Source organism: Carassius auratus, chromosome 8 (assembly GCF_003368295.1).
Source record: "Carassius auratus strain Wakin chromosome 8, ASM336829v1, whole genome shotgun sequence".
NCBI classification, from domain to species: Eukaryota; Metazoa; Chordata; class Actinopteri; order Cypriniformes; family Cyprinidae; genus Carassius; species Carassius auratus.
The window spans coordinates 22,695,828-22,712,863 of NC_039250.1; the positions used below are offsets into that span (position 1 = coordinate 22,695,828).

Below are 17,036 nucleotides of genomic sequence, written 5' to 3' on the forward strand. Positions count from 1 at the left end.
TTTAGTTGAAGACCTTTTGATGATTACTGGGGACATGAAGGCAATTCAGCATCTTGTATCTATTAACACTCCTTTGGTTTAACAACCTCTCATTAACGTGAAACCAAAACATCACTCAGACATTCGCATCTCAACATTTCTTAACCCAAAATTTATTTCAATGAAGACATAAAAAAACAAAAAAATGAACTTCATTTTAAAAAGAATATGACCAAAAGGTTTAGCTTTTTAAAAGTATACTATCAAAATATCCAAATTCCCATCTCTGAACATTACATCTGGTCAATGAAAGGAATAAAGATACAACTTTTAATATGTGAGCAGAAGAGGTGTCATATACAAAGAGATGTTATTAAAAAGAAAAGGTCCATACTTGAAAATGGTCACAAATACTTAAATATGCAACATATACCTGCATTTTCCCCTCCTTTGTACCATTTCTTTTAACATATATAAATGTATTTAATTGAAAATAAATAAATAAAAATTAAAATAAATAAAAAGTTGTGATGTTTCTCTGCTGGAATTTGTTTTCTTAAACAAATAGTCATTTGTTTATATTTTACATTAGAAGTATTATTCCACATTCTCAGCGAAAACACACATCCAGAAAACAAATCTGGACCGGAAGATAAGTGCCTTTTTTGTTTTCAGTATTTTCTTTTTTTAATCTTTTTTTGTTTGTTTGTGGTTTAGCTTTTTCTTGCTAGCTTCAGAACAATGACATTTTGTGAACCTCTCCTAGAAGCTCTCTCCAGGTTTACTGTAAAATACTAAGGATCTCCTTGGCATTCTCTGTGTTCCAGCCCTGACCCTGAAGTGGCCCCTCGCATGCTAGCACATACTTATGGAGGATTTGTGTGCCAATATCTCGGAAATGAAGCCGATCCTCTTTGCGCTCTGTGGTGTCCATGCTGCAGTCCTCATATTTCACTGCCCAGAAACACATCTCACCAATGTACATCATTGTAAGCAAGTGAGTATCAGAAAAGATACCTAATGAGGAAAAAGGTAAAAAAAATAAAAATAAAAATGAGTCAGTAAAAAGTTGCATATCATTTATTATTATATAGAAAGTGTTTATCATAATGAACTTTAGTTAAAAACAGCGCATTGTAAAACAGCTAGCGATCTCAAAAATATTGGTTAATATTGATTAATGCAAGTACTAGGGGTGGAGTCTGCAGGCTACACATCTTTGCAATGGAAAATCCATATCCTTTGTAAATTAACTTAAATATTTGAAGATACTGATAACCCACTGGCTGTGCTGTTTAGAGATGTAATAAATGCTTTGAAAATCCATCCCTGCAGAGACACAACCCCTGATGTGTCACACACAGAGACACAATCTGAAGTAACAATGACCTGCATGTCTGCAGTACTCAGCTCCCGAATTCCAAACAAAACTTCACAGAAATCAACCATTCGTCTTTCGGTTTTAGAACAGAAAGTACATTTACAAAGATGTACCTTCTGACAGAAAATTGGCGGTTGCAGAGTCATGAAAAACCACACCATCGTTCAGCTTGACTGAGTTCCTCACTTGCAACATTCTCATAAGGTAACGCACACCTTCTTGAAGACACTGTGAAGACATGGAGCATTGCAACACTTACTCAAGTCATGGCCACTAAAACTGGCACTGTGGAGTGAGAGGTTGGTGAAAGAACCTTAAGGAACGTGGCTTTGTTCTTCTTGATCCATTGCTTGCGTTGGTGTAGTGTGTGGCAGTACATATATAATAATGCCCCACGCCTCCAGTATAGGCACTCCAACAGCTCCAGCCCCAGAACAGACTGCACCTGATCCGAACCACAGCATCACACTACAGTTACTCACAGAACAGCTTTCTAATCTTATTCAGTCTATGCAAATTCAACTTGATTACAGTGTAGACCTGAAGGTTTTAATTTAATTTATGCTATGGGTGCTTAGAGTAAAGACAATTTTTTTTCTGAACACCCACATATAAAGTCATGATGCATAAAAAGTTGCACTTATGTTGCACATAAACGAACAAAATAATTATACTGTGCTGCATAAATTGCCACATTTCCAAATTGCACAGGTGGTCTGTAACCCAAAATATTAACCAGTGGGAGTTGATGCCTTATTTAGAATCAACAGCAAATAATGAAACTAATTGTTCTAAGTAAATATATTCTACAGATACAGAAATACAACACCTCTTGAGCAGGTACCAGTCGCCCAGCTAACACCTCTGGCTCTGTCAAGTCCTGTAGCAACTGCTGGATTTTGAAAGGGGAAGTGTCCTCAGGAAACTCCTGATCTACAAGCCTGTTTTCCTCATAGAATGTAATGTCCAAAACAACCTGTAGAAAAGTAGGTAAAACAATAGGTCATATGAGCCATTAAATCAAAAACAAGAAATCTGCAGTGTTTTTTAAATGAAATTTAAGACTTTATAAAGCCCTGGACAAATACAATAATGTATGAAGAACAAACCCATAAAATAAATAATATATTGCTTATTCTTTTACTCAATTGAACAGACTGGGAACACAAACATCTGCAAACCATGGTAAATGGACATAAAAAAAAATACATTTTTTCAATATGTACATAGGTATTGAAAGTGGCTTATGTACAAATAATTAAATATAAATTAGGTATCGATCAATTTTGGATTGCAGTAGGCCATATTGTTTTTCTCCTTCAAATTTAAGACCTCCTAAATTTATATTTATGACTTCGCATGAAGTCCTTTGATGCAACTGAATTCCCTGTGAAATCTTAAAAAAAAATGTAACTAGTATTTTTCCTTAAATTAACTAACATGAATGCTAATATAAAGGCTGAAAAATTATATTCAATTAATAAGACAACACTTCCAAATTAACTGTTTTATTCACATATCACACATTTCAATAGATAGCTAAGCTAAGCTTAAGGGAATGCTACAGGGTGAGACCAGTGTTATGTGAAGTACCTGTGTATAATCCTGCAGCAGTTTAGGGAGGCTGCTGCTCTCTCCTCCATGTCTATAATAGCTTTTCAACTTGTCTAGTATGGAAGATGCATTCTGTAAGTAGTCATCATCTAGGAAGGGGAAAAAAACAACAACAATATGTTAATATTTAACATCTAACAGAGGACATACAACATGAAAGTTTATAATTGGTTGTCTGAAAAAACAGTGGTGAATACATATCGTTCTTTTTTTTAAATACATTTTAAAGCTTTGAAATGTGTTACCTAAAGCAAAGCTTTTATTATAGACCAAAAGAAACGACACTGTATTTCATATAACAATAGCAAAGAGGAAACCCTTGTATGTCTTCTGTTTTATTCTGATCACATCATGGGAATAATTCAACTGAAACATTTAAAAATAAAAACCATTAGTGTGTAACGTTACACTACGTATAAGTGAAAGGACCTAAAACGCCAATATATTTTACAAATCTACATAATTTCAGATTAAAGTAAATAAACATGGCAGAAATGTGATCATTTGATCATACATTGGTTACTATTTTTATATTAACGAGACCTGGCTGCAGTAGACAAAATACTTATTGGATAATTCTGCTAAAAGAGTTTGACAGCACGTTAAATTCCTATTTATCTCTGATATAATTTAAAGTGAGATCGTAATATCACATTGCAGAATACGTATAACTAAATATGTTGTTTTATATTATTTGTGCGTCGTTCTGTATCATTGCATGACCACATGCGACTTCATTAACGCAAAATGTATCTAAATAACTAGCCAAAACATGTGAAAAATTACATAAAGTAATAAACGTGCTTTACATTTTACATTATCTTGCGGTTTAGTAGAAGTACTATGGTGTTCGTATAAATTAGTTAGTCGAACGTTTGTCTAATAAACAGGGTGATCGATGTGCGGGAAAATGTTTGTTGTGATTCGCAGGAATGCTAACGCAGAGCGGCTAAGCTAACTAGCCAACGATGACAACACCGGGCTGATTAAGCTTAAGAACCTGCGTGATCTATAATAACAGGAGTCTGGTTTTGCGCAACTGACGACATGATTCCTGGTTACCTGGTTTTTCAGTCCGAAGAGTGGCACACTTATTATCTAACTCAAAAATCCTCCTTTCCAGTTCGACGCTTCGTCTGTAGTCGTCGGCCATGACTGCAAACGACAGTCACGTGACGAGCGCACGATTACTCACGTGCAGAGGATTACATAGATGTTTTGTACTTTCGTTTCATTCATAAACTTCACGCTTGGCACGTATATCAAAGCAAGAGCATACTTTGTCCACTCTTATCCAAATTATTCCCATAATTCCCGTTGTTTGATTACAGAGGGTTTAAATATTGGCAGAAGTGATGAATGGGTTTCCATTTTTTTTTCCTGCGAATCGATTCTTTCAAACAGTTCTTTTAAAGAATCATTTCAAATAAAGATTCATCAGTTATTTATGTTATGACGTAATTATTGCATCACGTGGTGTCATGTTGTAGCTTGTGCTTACTTTTATTTTCTTCTGTTCCGTTTTATGAAATTTCCTTTTTATGTAATTTGCATACTGTTATTATGGGTTTTATGTTTTTGTATTATTTGTATTTGCATTTTATTTATTTATTTATTTGTAGCTATTATTCTGATATTTTAAAACTATATTGTAATTAAAAAAATAGCAAATCAATGTACCTACATTTTAATATTATTGTAAATAATAATAATAATAATAATAATAATAATAATACATATTTAGGTTCTAAATGTTTTTATGATCAAATATCAATGCTGCAACAAACGGAGACGCATTAATTGCTTATTTACATTTAACACTCTCGCTACCATCTAGCGATTTCTATAATATAATATAATACAGTATAATATAATAATAAATTATAATATAATACAATTATAAATTATAATATAATATATAATATAATATTGATCAGTGAGACTCGGACATGTACTATGCTGCGTTGTTCAAACTGGAACCACTTTGAAAGATTTAGTACGATTCGTGAACGAATCACTTCAGACTGGTATGGTGAACAACCATCCGATTCATAAGAATGATTCGGAAGTCGCTAGATGGTGGTCAGAGGGTTAAATGCAAATAAGCAAATCGAGCCCCCGACACTCCTTTGCTTACTATATTTCCGCCTATCTGAGATCACCGAGGGCATACTGTCACCATATTTCACTGTACATCAAATTAGGCCTTTAATTTGCAGACATGGCGACTCTAAAAGCGCTATCTAGAGTGGAGAGTGTGATCATCAGGAACGTGACAGCGACGATCAAGACGAACATCTCGCGATTCTCCGTTGGCAAGGTCAGTGTTTACAATCATAAGACGGTGCATCCGAAGTTTTGCATGATGTTGAACCTGTCGGTGCTTCTATTTTTGCCCCACTTTCAAATGCATGGCGAAGACGGAGGTGCAGATCGTATTAGAAGGCTATATAAGTAATCTCATATTATATATATATATATATATATATATATATATATATATATATATATATATATATATATATATATATATATGATGTGTGTGCTTTAGTCTCAAACTGATGTATATATTCACCTGATGTCAAAAGCTTGTCTAATTGTTAATCTCAGAGACTAGTAACACCAGTCATTTTGTGCTGCATTGTGTGTTTTCAGCAAACCATTTAAAGAGCATCAGCATACTTTTGACCTTGATTTCCAGAGTCACAACCAATCATTCATGTTGCTTTTCATGTATTTGTTTTATTGTTGACCTGGAAACAAATGGTCACTTTTTGTGAATGGTCACAGCAATTCTGTCATAAGGAATAACCACCATAGATTTTATCAATAACTTCCATAAAAATACTAGTTTTTTTAAAACTAGGACAATCAACTTGACTGCATTGCCAACACTATTTCTTGATTAACAGTAACCTAACTCTGCTCTCTCCTACTCACACACCTCCCCTTTTGTTCCACCCACCAGATTTTGCTTATTATACCTCACAACATGTGAACTAGACCACTGTAATAACTATTTCTCAGAACCAGGAGAGGAATTCTCCCTGACCGCTGAGCCTAGTTTTTAAAGTCATATAGTTATGACAGAGTCCCATGCTAGTGTCATGTGGCTGAAGTCGGAGCAGAAACCTTTGAATGACTGTTTCAAGGAATAACAGTGGTAATGATCATACATGGTTTCTTTGTTGAGTGAGTTATTATGGTCTTTGGAAAACTACTATAACTCAGTATTTTTGTATGTTATTATTTGGTAATAATGCTTAAGGCTAACATATATACAAAACAGAAGCAGATTAATTATTTATTGAGGCCGGGAGATAAGTGTTCAGCTGTTTCCTCTCCTTGTCCTTTGGTGGAGCTTTTGTGAGGTCAAACACGCACTGTTGTGTCAACAAATAAAGATATAAATGAAATGGACGTCTTGGCTGGACTCCCTGGGTTTATTTAGCACGTGCACATCAGCATGGGAAAGTGGTCAAACTGTTGTAGCTGACCGAGGAAATTGATCTTATGTTTATTTTAATTGACATTTCTATGCATCTATTCAGATTCCACTGCCTTGTGAGAAGCACAGGGCTCATGAATGGACAAGTCAACCTCTGATCTATGTAGTATTTTTTTCCACTAGGCTGTATTCCTCAAATCACTACTTGTATGGGATTGCCTTAACACTTAGTGGAAAAAAGGGATAAGATTGCCAGGGAGCTTAAAGGGTCTCAAGTGTTGAACAGATTAATTGACTGTGAATTCAAATGTGTAAACTCTTTCATTAATGCTTTAAATTTGTTGCCTTTTAATATGTTCAGCCTGCTTCATTCACCCTTCTAAATGTCTGTTGTTAGCAGACATGCGGCTGTTACTTTTCCACTTCAAATCAGCGGTCCCGACAGTTTTATTCAGACCCCCTTGAAGCAGTCAAAGATATTCCTAATGGATCGACTATTCTTGTGGGAGGTAAGGGTTATGATTTATCATCATCTCATCCTTTATCAGTAACTGTCTGCTTTATTATTTAGACTACCATTCACAAGTTTTGCGGTCAGTAACATTTTGTTAAATGTTTTTAAAAGAAGTCTCTTATGCAAGAGCTGGTAGTCCTTTACTCCAGTCTTCAGTGTCACACGATCCATCAGATATCATTCTGTAATGCTGATTTGGTGTTCAAGAAACATTTCTTCTCTTTAGGTTTCCTTGCTAAATTAAAGTATTAAATTATTATTATTATTATTATCATCATCATTATTGTATATTATGTTATATTACAACTGAATAGCCTTGATAAATAGCTGACAGCAACCATTTTTAAAAATTTTTAGTATCCTTTCTTCTCATTCACAGGTTTTGGCCTGTGCGGTATTCCAGAAAATCTGATCAACAGTTTGCTGAAGACAGGAGTTAAGAGCCTGACTGCAGTCAGCAATAATGCAGGGTAAGCCTTTTTACATGTAAACAACAACTTAAACCAAGCCAAAAACTGTGATTGCACTAAATTCGACCAACTTTCGTACTCCACTAGTTGGCCTAACACTGAGCTCCTGTACCTCCTGACACATGCAAACAACAGAAACCACTCATATTGAAGTATTAATACCATTGAAGTATTAATACGAACACATAACATCAATAAAAACGAACAGTAAATGATGCTTCTGTGATTTGAGATTTAAAATCTATTTGGAGCCTTTTGAGAAATAATAACCAAAACAGCAAGATACAACTCCATAACCTCAGTTGTTCTCTAGATGTCGCTACGAGAATTTCTCCCTTAAATGACGTTGAGAATGTGTGCTCAACTGACCACAAATAGAAAGAGATTGTCAGTATGAAGCATCGCACAACCTTTTTTTTTCAGACGGGATAAGCAAGTCTTATCTGTCAAGTAGGCCTAGTCATACTGGTAAATGCAGAAAAGTGAACACAGGGAAATGAATGATCAAAATTCCTGTAAAGGTTTTTTTTTTTTTAATGGCTAGTTATACAGTCTTTTTGCTATCTTATTGGATATTGGCGTTTGGTTTATTGCAGCTATGTTGCAGCTGCTCTGAACATGTGACTCAACACTATGTATAGGCCTCTCTGTTCTGGCATTTTCCCAGGTTGGTTGTCTACGAATATACTATTGCCTTATTTCTGAAAATGGGCCAGTTATGTTATTTGGGGTCATTTTTTTATTTATTTTCTATCATGACTACAGAGTGTGGACAGTGTGGGTTAGTGCTGAAGATGGTTGAAGAAAGCAATAAAGTCCATTCGAATTTTCCTAGTCAGGCTTAAATAAGACTATATACATGATGAATGCACACAAAAAAACACCTACACCATTTATTATTGTCAGCTCCTTTATAACAAAATACAAACTTCTTTAAAAAAATCTGTCTTTTTCCCTCAAGGGAAGTTTTGACCTGTTTTAAATAGAACGTTCTCGAATGATTCCTTTCTTGAAGTTTATTTCCTTTCTATCTGACTGTTTGAGTCCTGCTGTTCTTGACTGCATTGTTTGTTGTCGTAGACCTTGTTCTGCGAGTTCTGAATCTCTGTGAAAAAAGTCTTTCGGTCTACCACAGAGAGACTTCTGTAATGTGAAACCAGCGTCACAGCAGTGTTTGGCATTAGCATGCGTAGCTCGCACAGAAGGACGCCGTTTCCTATGCAACTTCTTTCCATCAGCAACCCCTGCTGATACTTTTAACGTGTTGCTCATTACTTAGAAATGGAGTGCTGACTTGTTTGGAAGTAGTTATTGGCCACTGTGTATTATCTGGTTACAGACTCGTGTTATTCTAAGTTGAAAGAGCTGCTCCAACTTTGTAGCAGTGTTAAAGGGATAATTATACAGCAGTTAGTTCCGCTTCTTGAATTTAATAGGCTGAGATGTATTTTAAGAGTGCTGCTTATAAGATCTTACAACATTGGGACTTGTTGAGTCGATATAATAGTGGAGTGGATGTTTCAGTAACCCTTTTGGCTGGTTACACATGTGACTGTTGCACTCCACTGATGTAGTCTACTTGAAGGAGCGAATGAAACTAATTGAGCAAATTTGGACGCTGATTGCGCCACCTGCTGGCGAGTTCTGGGAATTCATGGCGCTACCGTCAAACATTGGTTTCGGACATCATTACAAGCGCTGTCCCGTCAAATAATGCATTGTATGTGGGTATAAGGGGTGATTTTATGCACATCCTGTCGTTTTCAGTAAATCAATCATTTAAACAGTTGCTCAAAATAACAGATTTATTCAAGAACAAAACCAAACAATTGCGATGCACTATACTGATTTTGCTTTAGCTCAGTATTAACTTGCACTTGTTAAGTTATTGTGCTTTTTATAAAATACAGAAATCACCTCAGTAAATTCTAAGCACATATGACCTAGACAGTAGCTTCTTTTTCCTTTCTCACTTCAAGCACTTTAAAAGCCTTTGTCGTTTCTCTGGCAGGAGAAAAAGTGAAGAAGACACATTAGAAGAGAGTTAATGAGAACATGGCATGACACAGTATGTGTCTAATTGCAACCTTTCTTGGTCCAGTGAATGAGTCGTGACATCAAGAGTCTGTGCTCCCTGTTGATTAAATGAACCTAAAAATATGCATGCGCTTATAAAACGTCTGTAGTAACTTTCATCAAACATTTCCCCCTCATGTTTCATCAGAATCCCTTCGGTATCAATAGTGTAAAAGTGTCCAGATTTGCTCTACTGCACTGCCCTAAAGGTAGCCAACATTTTTATACCTCAGTGCGTTTCAAGTCATGCCATTAGTTAATGAGTGACAAAATCAGTTTTGAGTCACTGCTTCTGTAACTGTGCCAAGCCACCGCACACACCAAACTGAAGCGAGATCTGTAAAATGTTTCTTGCTGTAAAAGTGAGTTGTGTGGCCTTTGTCTCAGTATTCTCTGCGTGTTTTGAATTTCAATGACCTGTTTGTTACAGAATGCCCATTGGACACTGGATTTAGACCTGTTAAGACAATAAGTGCTACTTTTCCAACAGTAGTTCAGCTGAGAGTTTCAACTGAGAGACTTCAACCATAGATTCAAACTAATTTTTATTTTATTTTATCAAAATTAGTTAATATGTTATTCAGCAAGGAACAAAAACATTGCAGTAAAGACATTTAAAATGTAACTGTAAAATAAAATAAATAATAAACTCTCTGTTTGCCAAAGAATCCTGAAAAAAATGCATTGTTTCCACACAAAAAAAATTAAGCAGCACAACTGTCAACATTGACAATAATATGAAACATAATCAAGCACAGACTCAGCATATAAGAATGATTTCTGAAAGATCATGTGACACTGAAGACTGAAGTAATGATGCTGTTGAAAATTCAGCTTTGCCTCATAGGAACGAATAAATTACACATTGAATTATATTACAACAGAAAACATACCTTTTAAATGATAAGACATATTTCCCAATATGAAAAAAAAGCCTGTTTTCATTGAGTTTTTGAGCATATAATGCTTTTGATTTTCATGATTTTTTTTACATTGATTTTCTCTATGGTTTACACAGAGTGGATGACTTTGGCCTGGGCCTGCTCCTTCGGACCAAACAGATCCGGCGTATGATCTCGTCATATGTTGGGGAGAATGTGGAGTTTGAGAGGCAGTATCTCAGTGGTGAGCTGGAGGTGGAATTGACCCCACAGGTGAGACCATCCTTTACCCAAACCTTCAGAATAAGCACTTTCCTTTTGTTCTCAATAGCCAAGTATATGTATGCTAAAGATTTTATAGGACCATTCTTCAATTTAGTTTACCCATTGTGCTGTGTTGATGGCAGGGCACGCTAGCAGAGCGGATCAGGGCCGGAGGCGCAGGTGTGCCTGCCTTCTTCACTGCCACCGGCTATGGCACACTCATCCAAGAGGGAGGCTCACCTATCAAATACAACAAGGACGGCACCATTGCCATCGCAAGTGAACCCAGAGAGGTCAGAGCTGCTGCTTTTATCGTCCAGTCTTACTGAGTAATACAATAATACAGCTGATGTCTCCGCAGATGAAGGTTGATCAGTAAAAGCAGATCTAAGATTTATAGCGATTTCTATCTTGTGTTTTAGGTGCGTGAATTTAATGGCCGACACTATATCATGGAAAAATCCATCACGGGCGACTTTGCGCTGGTCAAAGCCTGGAAAGCGGACAAAGCTGGGAATGTCATCTTCAGGTACAAGTGTCTGTTTTTTTTTCTCAGGTTGTTCAGCCCTACTTCAATTAGACTAGACGTTGTTTTCCATAACTGTACAGTGTCACACGTTCACTGGTGCGGTTGGTGTTTTGCCCAAACCTGAAAATAGTTATGTTCTCTCACGTTTCTGTTTTCATTTAGCACAATCCCACAGACTTTTTCACTGGAGGGATGGCCACATGAGACACTCTTGTAAAAAGGAGACATGAACAGTACCTTGTTTTAGATTACATTTTAAACACAGTTGACAAGGCAAACTATTAAAATGACTGTAATTTCAAACCCAGTCATTTCATTCATTATACAACCCACAGAGAATAAGGTTCTAAAAATAGAAATTTAAACACATACATAAAATAAATACAATAGTGGCATTTTTTTTATTTATATTCTTTTAATATGCAGTACTATTCAGAGGATGTCTGCTTAACAGAGCTGCATTTGTTTGATCAATAATACATTAAAAAACCGTAATATTTTGTGATACTATTACAATGTAAAATTAACTTTTCTATTTTAGTATTAAGTATTGGTTTCTTTAAAAAAAAAAAATCTTACTGACCCCAAACTTTTGAAATGGCAGTGTGTGTATGAAATGCAACAAATCTTTATAAAATGTTTTCATGTTGAAACTATAGAATTAGTTTTATAAAAGTTGCTGTGTGGTAAAATTGTGTTATGTTGCATACAAAAACATTGAACATTTCCAGTGTTAAATCATTTTGTTTTACCACAAGGGTGCACTGTTTCCTTTTCCATTAAATATGAATGTGCTCTTGTTCTTTTTTGGTTAAAGGTTTTAAGCATGAGTGCAGCACTATGGATGATGACTTGATAAAAGTTGTTTTTGACAATAGTCAAACTGATTTGTATAGCTCATCATTCTGGCCTATTTCTCTATATTTCATCATCAGTGCCTTGTACATGGAGGAAAGAACATTCCATTCTTTCACATTTCACCTCAGCTCTGGATGTTTGTAAAGTTGGTTTTACAGACTTTAATACTGAGCATCTACTTTTTTTTTTACTATCAGGAAAACAGCACGAAACTTCAACCAGCCCATGTGCAAGGCAGCCAAGATCACAATTGTGGAGGTGGGTGGATACCACATGACCACATAACACATGTGCTTCTTTTAGATTCAGTTTGGTGCATTATTACAAGTTTAAAAGCTTGTACATATATCATATTATCCCTCCTATGAATTCACTTGCCTGGAACATTCATCTCTCTGCCTGCGTTTCATTTCATCACTGTTTTTCACATAAACAAAATAAACTGTCAGTTTCATCTAGATCTTTGAAGCCCCCCCCCATTCACTCCTTTTTCATTTCCTTTCTACTGAGAGCGCTTTTCAAACACTTCAAATATGCTTTCATCCAAGCCTTTGTTCAAAACACGCAGCTACGAACAAAAGACTTATCAAAAGGCATTTTCAGTGGCCATGAACGAACTCCATTAATTAATATGGTTCCAGCGTCTTGCAGCCGTGGCTGGAAATGGTTTACAGTGTGAAACGATAACTGAATTAAAAACCTTTGAGTAGATATTTCTGTAACTAGTCTTCACCCTTCACAATCTGGCTACCTATCAATCCATCACTAGTAGTGTCATCAGGAAGAAAGACTTTTATCTCGCTCATATTGTTTAATTGTCTTTTGCAGCAATCGTGTCGGTTGCTATCAGCACATTTTATATTACTGCTTTTCAATCTTTATTGTGGCAGTGCAACAAAATGAGCAGTTATTAGTGGCCAGTATCATCTGACAATACGGTTATTGCAGTCCAACTGAAGATAAGCTTATCAGTTCACTAAACACCCAGTAATGGTTAAAAGCCTTCTTCAGTGTTTGCGCATCTGGTGATGAAAGCCGTCCTTCTAGGAGAGTGGATCAGTTGGCTGAGTGCTGAGCAACAGTGTGTATCTTGCATTCTGCCTCTGTTTGACTGGTTAAGATGTTGTTTGTGGCAGCAACCCTTCAGCTTTCACAGCAGGGACTCAGAATAAAGATTGACTCATGCCACGTGCTGCCATCACTGTTGTCTGGGGATGAGAAAAGAAAACAGTCAGCTGGTTTACTACAGGTGTCGGTCTTAAATGTTTTAAAATATTAACTCCAGGATTCTATACTGATCCATTGTGCATATACAGTACACTACCATTCAGTTTGGGGGCAGGATTACTTTTATTCAGTAAAGATGCATTGAATTGATCAAATGTTCAGGGTATTTCGTATAACCATGTTTGAGCAATACGTTTATATATGTAGGATGTGCAGAAATATCTGTCAATTACATTGCATTGATTGCTTTATGTTCACAACAGCAACTGCAAATTCAGACCAAAAATGACAATTATTTGTTCTAGGGATGTCAATTTATTGTTAATTTAAATTTAAAATTGTAAATTTATGTATTTAGCAGACGCTTTTATCCAAAGCGACTTACTGTGAATTTTTTTTTACCTAATTATTAAAACAATTGTCTGATTAATGTATTAGAATCCTGTTATGATGTTCATTTCAAATTGTTTATATTGTGTGTATTAGTAATGTCTTTATTATTAACATTTTACATAATACAATGTAATATAATAAAATGCAGTTGGAGCAAGCTGCAATTAATGAACACATAAACCTCAGTTAGTTGATTGCATTTAGTTACTATGGAGATAGTTAATTAATAGATCATATAATTAAGTTATACATTTACTTGATTTACAGTCCTAGTTAAAACGTTAGACTAAAATGCATACAGTGGAGATTTTGTGCAAATGCTTTTTGAGCGCATAGTGCTTGTGACCCAGTTTTGTGGATATGCAAATACATCTCTTTTCCCAGACAGAGCCATCCTGTCATGTGAAGATGATGATGTGAATCATCCTTGCAGTCCTTGATCAGCTTATTATGGTCTCTTCTGTTTGATTGGAACCAGCGTAAGCCCTGTCCCATGTTTTACTTCAAAGAGACTGCCATTTCGTTTGGCCCTTCACCTGCACCCGAGCTTGCATATATTATAAAACTACAGCATTTCATTCTTTGACTTTCTGCCATCTGATTTTTCACTCTAGAATAGCTGAGGCCATATTTAGCTGCGTGGAAGGGAGACAGTGTTTTATGATCATCCAGTAATAATCTGCCAAAAGCAGCAGCCATGTTGAATTATTTCCTCTCAATTGGCTGGCTGATGAGGCTTGCCAATGGCTCAGTGTTTTGAGAGAAGCGTTCCTGTTGCCTGTCAGAGCCAGGCGCTGGAAATACTGATGCCACTGGAGGAAGCTGCCACCTTATTTCCTCTCGTTATGAAACGGAGAGCACGTCACAGCATCCTAATTAACAGGATATCTGATAGCTGCGCATCCATAAAGCCGCTGTTTTCCTAATGAATTAAAAAGAAATGATCATTAGCATTAACCAAAGGAAATGCAGATTGCCCAAAAGACAATAATAAAGCAGGTGAACTCGATTCGGCCAGTCGGTTGCCAGGCGACAGAATCACGGCAGATCCGTGGCATATTCCAGTTATCCGGTTCTCACAGGTACAATGAGGCCCAAAGCATTGAGGGATGCAAGGGCAGTTGGTCCAAACAAGGCCATATTTGCTAGTCGCATCGGTTCTAAAGGAACCAATCTGTGTTTTTTATTTAATTTTGTTGAAACGACAGGTTGCATGAAATGGTTTTTTTCCAGGATGAGGCTAATTGGTTATTGATGAAATTCGTCCTCAAAGGTATTATCTCTCCTCCCTCTGTCCAAATTCAAAACGCTGATTATCCTTTTGGTTTGTTGCACATAAATTACCAGTGCAACAGCTGGGGCATTGTGAGCCAGATCAGGGATATTGCAAAATGTGAAGCCAGTAGATCGTAGCATTGATTTTTCAATTCTGTTTCAATTCAATAACCTCCTTGTAGAATATTTGTGTCTTTATGTAAAGATTTCCTTATTATTCTGCAAATTCTTAGTTTTGCCCCCCCCCATCACATTTTGAAAAGGTACTTTTGTTTTTATAAGAGTATAAAAGTATAAAAACAGCATCAGCGTCTGACTTGTGAACCGTTTGTTATTTTAATTTGAATCTTTTCAATGGATAAGCTGTTCTGGTTCACAAAATGATTCGCTCGCATCTGAGATTCTGTTCATTTGCTGAGTTCACTGATTCATTAACTCATTGATCTGGATCAGGAGATGATTGTCTGTGGAATTATTTGATTCTCACACATGTACTATAAATACACATTTTTGCAGCTTTAATGTTGTCTTTTGTGGTGTGTTTTTTGAATACTTAAAAAAAAAAATGAAATTACTGGTCAAAAACAATAACAATAACAAAAACAAAACATTTTTTACGTTAAATTACATGAAATCTCACATTAGATTTATTACACTGTACACCATATAAAGTATTGAACAGGTTTTTACTATATACATTTTTAGTCTCTTACCATTAAAATTATCAAACTTTTTCATAGTAAAGCATCAGTCATTGTTTGCTGTATGTGGAATGATTATGCATATAATCAAAATTTTCTCCATTCATGTTATCATATGAGACTGAATAAATGTTGACAATGTAAAAGAGCACGTGCAGAGACTATATGATAATTAGATATTTATATTATAGATTGCCTTCTTAGTTTATTTGAAAGGCTTCATTCCTTGGTGTAGATTAATTTTATAAAAATGTTCTACACTTCGATAAATAGCATTTTTAAAACGTACCTGCTTCTTTAGAGGTCCCTTTTTCTTCAGTTGGTGCATATTCCCCTCAAGGGCCATTTGAGTGAAGTGGTAATTGTATTTAGCCTCAGGTTGGCGGCCCCTCAAGGTGCATGCTGCTGATAGGCCAGGACTCTTCTAACATACTCCTACTGAGCTGAAACCTGCTTCAAAAACATCTGAAGAGAAGTAGATAAATAGACAACACTGGACAAAAATACTACTACAAATATATCCTTATTATTTTTAAACATACCTGGTTTTGTGTTTTTTGGAAAATGTTGTGTTGTAGGCTTAGTGCTGTTAGCTTTATTCTCCCATTGGATTTTGGATTTGGATTCGTCTCATCATGCTCAGTGCCACGATGCCAAACTATTTTTGAAGATTATGGTTTATTTGTGCACCGTCTGTTGCCTGTGCTTGGCATTTGCTATGAAGTGAGACATGCATAAATAAACTGGAATCATTTTTAGCTGCCTGCCTGATTCGAAGCGATATGAAGAATTTATCCACTGCATGTTTCTGATCGAGACCCCAACTGTTTCATAACAACATGTGTCCATCGGCTTCTATAGATCTAACCTGCTTTGACAAGGATCTCAGTCCAAAAGAAGAACAAACCCTTGAAAAAAGATTTCTCTGAATCTCTCAGGGATGTTGGATCCCAAGGGATTTTCTTCCTTCTAGATTACATCAAGGTTATTTTCATTCCCATTGAAGACCAAACGCCACTTCAGAAGAGTTGCACTTTATAGTATAAAATATAAATGTTAATAAACTATTTATAAAGCAGTACATTTTATAAATGGTGTAATATAAAATAACACAATATAATATAAATGCTTCAATGTAAAGCAGTATATATACTTATTACATTATTAATTAAAATATTATATACAGTATAATATAAATGCAATACATAGTCTTTTTTTGCAGTCGTTATATCTAACAATATAATGTAATATAATATAATATCAATTACCTCTGTAATTGTCACTTTAAATGAATAAATTATCAAAATAATAATAATAATAATAATTGTTAAAACTGTAATTTATTTATTTATTTATTTCAGTAATGGCAGTGAAATAAGAACATAAAGATTTTCATTTCATTTTGGATGTACTGTCCCTTTAACCA

General features: G+C 35.6%; 2 protein-coding genes across 3 annotated transcripts in view; one reads left to right on the forward strand and one right to left on the reverse strand.

The window, feature by feature from the left end:
* Positions 1-132: 132 nt before the first annotated feature.
* rimoc1 (rab7a interacting mon1-ccz1 complex subunit 1) lies at positions 133-4,264 on the reverse strand. The gene is made up of 6 exons (XM_026270359.1): positions 4,037-4,264; positions 2,954-3,063; positions 2,190-2,336; positions 1,674-1,805; positions 1,474-1,588; positions 133-996 (listed from the first exon to the last, which is right to left on the reverse strand). The coding sequence occupies exons 1-6, from the start codon at positions 4,125-4,127 to the stop codon at positions 761-763; spliced, it is 831 nt and encodes a 276-aa protein (XP_026126144.1). The 5' UTR covers positions 4,128-4,264; the 3' UTR covers positions 133-760.
* Positions 4,265-5,032: 768 nt separating this feature from the next.
* oxct1a (3-oxoacid CoA transferase 1a) overlaps positions 5,033-17,036 on the forward strand; it is a 36,743-nt gene continuing 24,739 nt past the window's right edge. Inside the window, exons 1-7 of one of the 2 annotated variants that reach the window (XM_026270360.1) lie at positions 5,033-5,294; positions 6,820-6,931; positions 7,316-7,406; positions 10,501-10,636; positions 10,771-10,920; positions 11,050-11,156; positions 12,212-12,272. In XM_026270360.1, coding sequence (XP_026126145.1) covers positions 5,196-5,294; positions 6,820-6,931; positions 7,316-7,406; positions 10,501-10,636; positions 10,771-10,920; positions 11,050-11,156; positions 12,212-12,272 — 756 coding nt within the window. In that variant the 5' untranslated portion in view covers positions 5,033-5,195. The remainder of the gene's footprint in view (positions 5,295-6,819; positions 6,932-7,315; positions 7,407-10,500; positions 10,637-10,770; positions 10,921-11,049; positions 11,157-12,211; positions 12,273-17,036) is intronic. The other variant, XM_026270361.1, reaches the window with a different exon arrangement.

Coding starts and splice junctions, on each gene's coding strand:
- rimoc1 (XM_026270359.1), bottom strand. CDS start 4,127: ATGGCCGACGACTACAGACGAAGCGTCGAACTGGAAAGGAGGATTTTT. Junction 1,806..2,189: donor GACTGGTACCTGCTCAAGAG/GTGTTGTATTTC, acceptor GGTTCGGATCAG/GTGCAGTCTGTTCTGGGGCT. Junction 997..1,473: donor CGCCAATTTTCTGTCAGAAG/GTACATCTTTGT, acceptor TTTCCTCATTAG/GTATCTTTTCTGATACTCAC.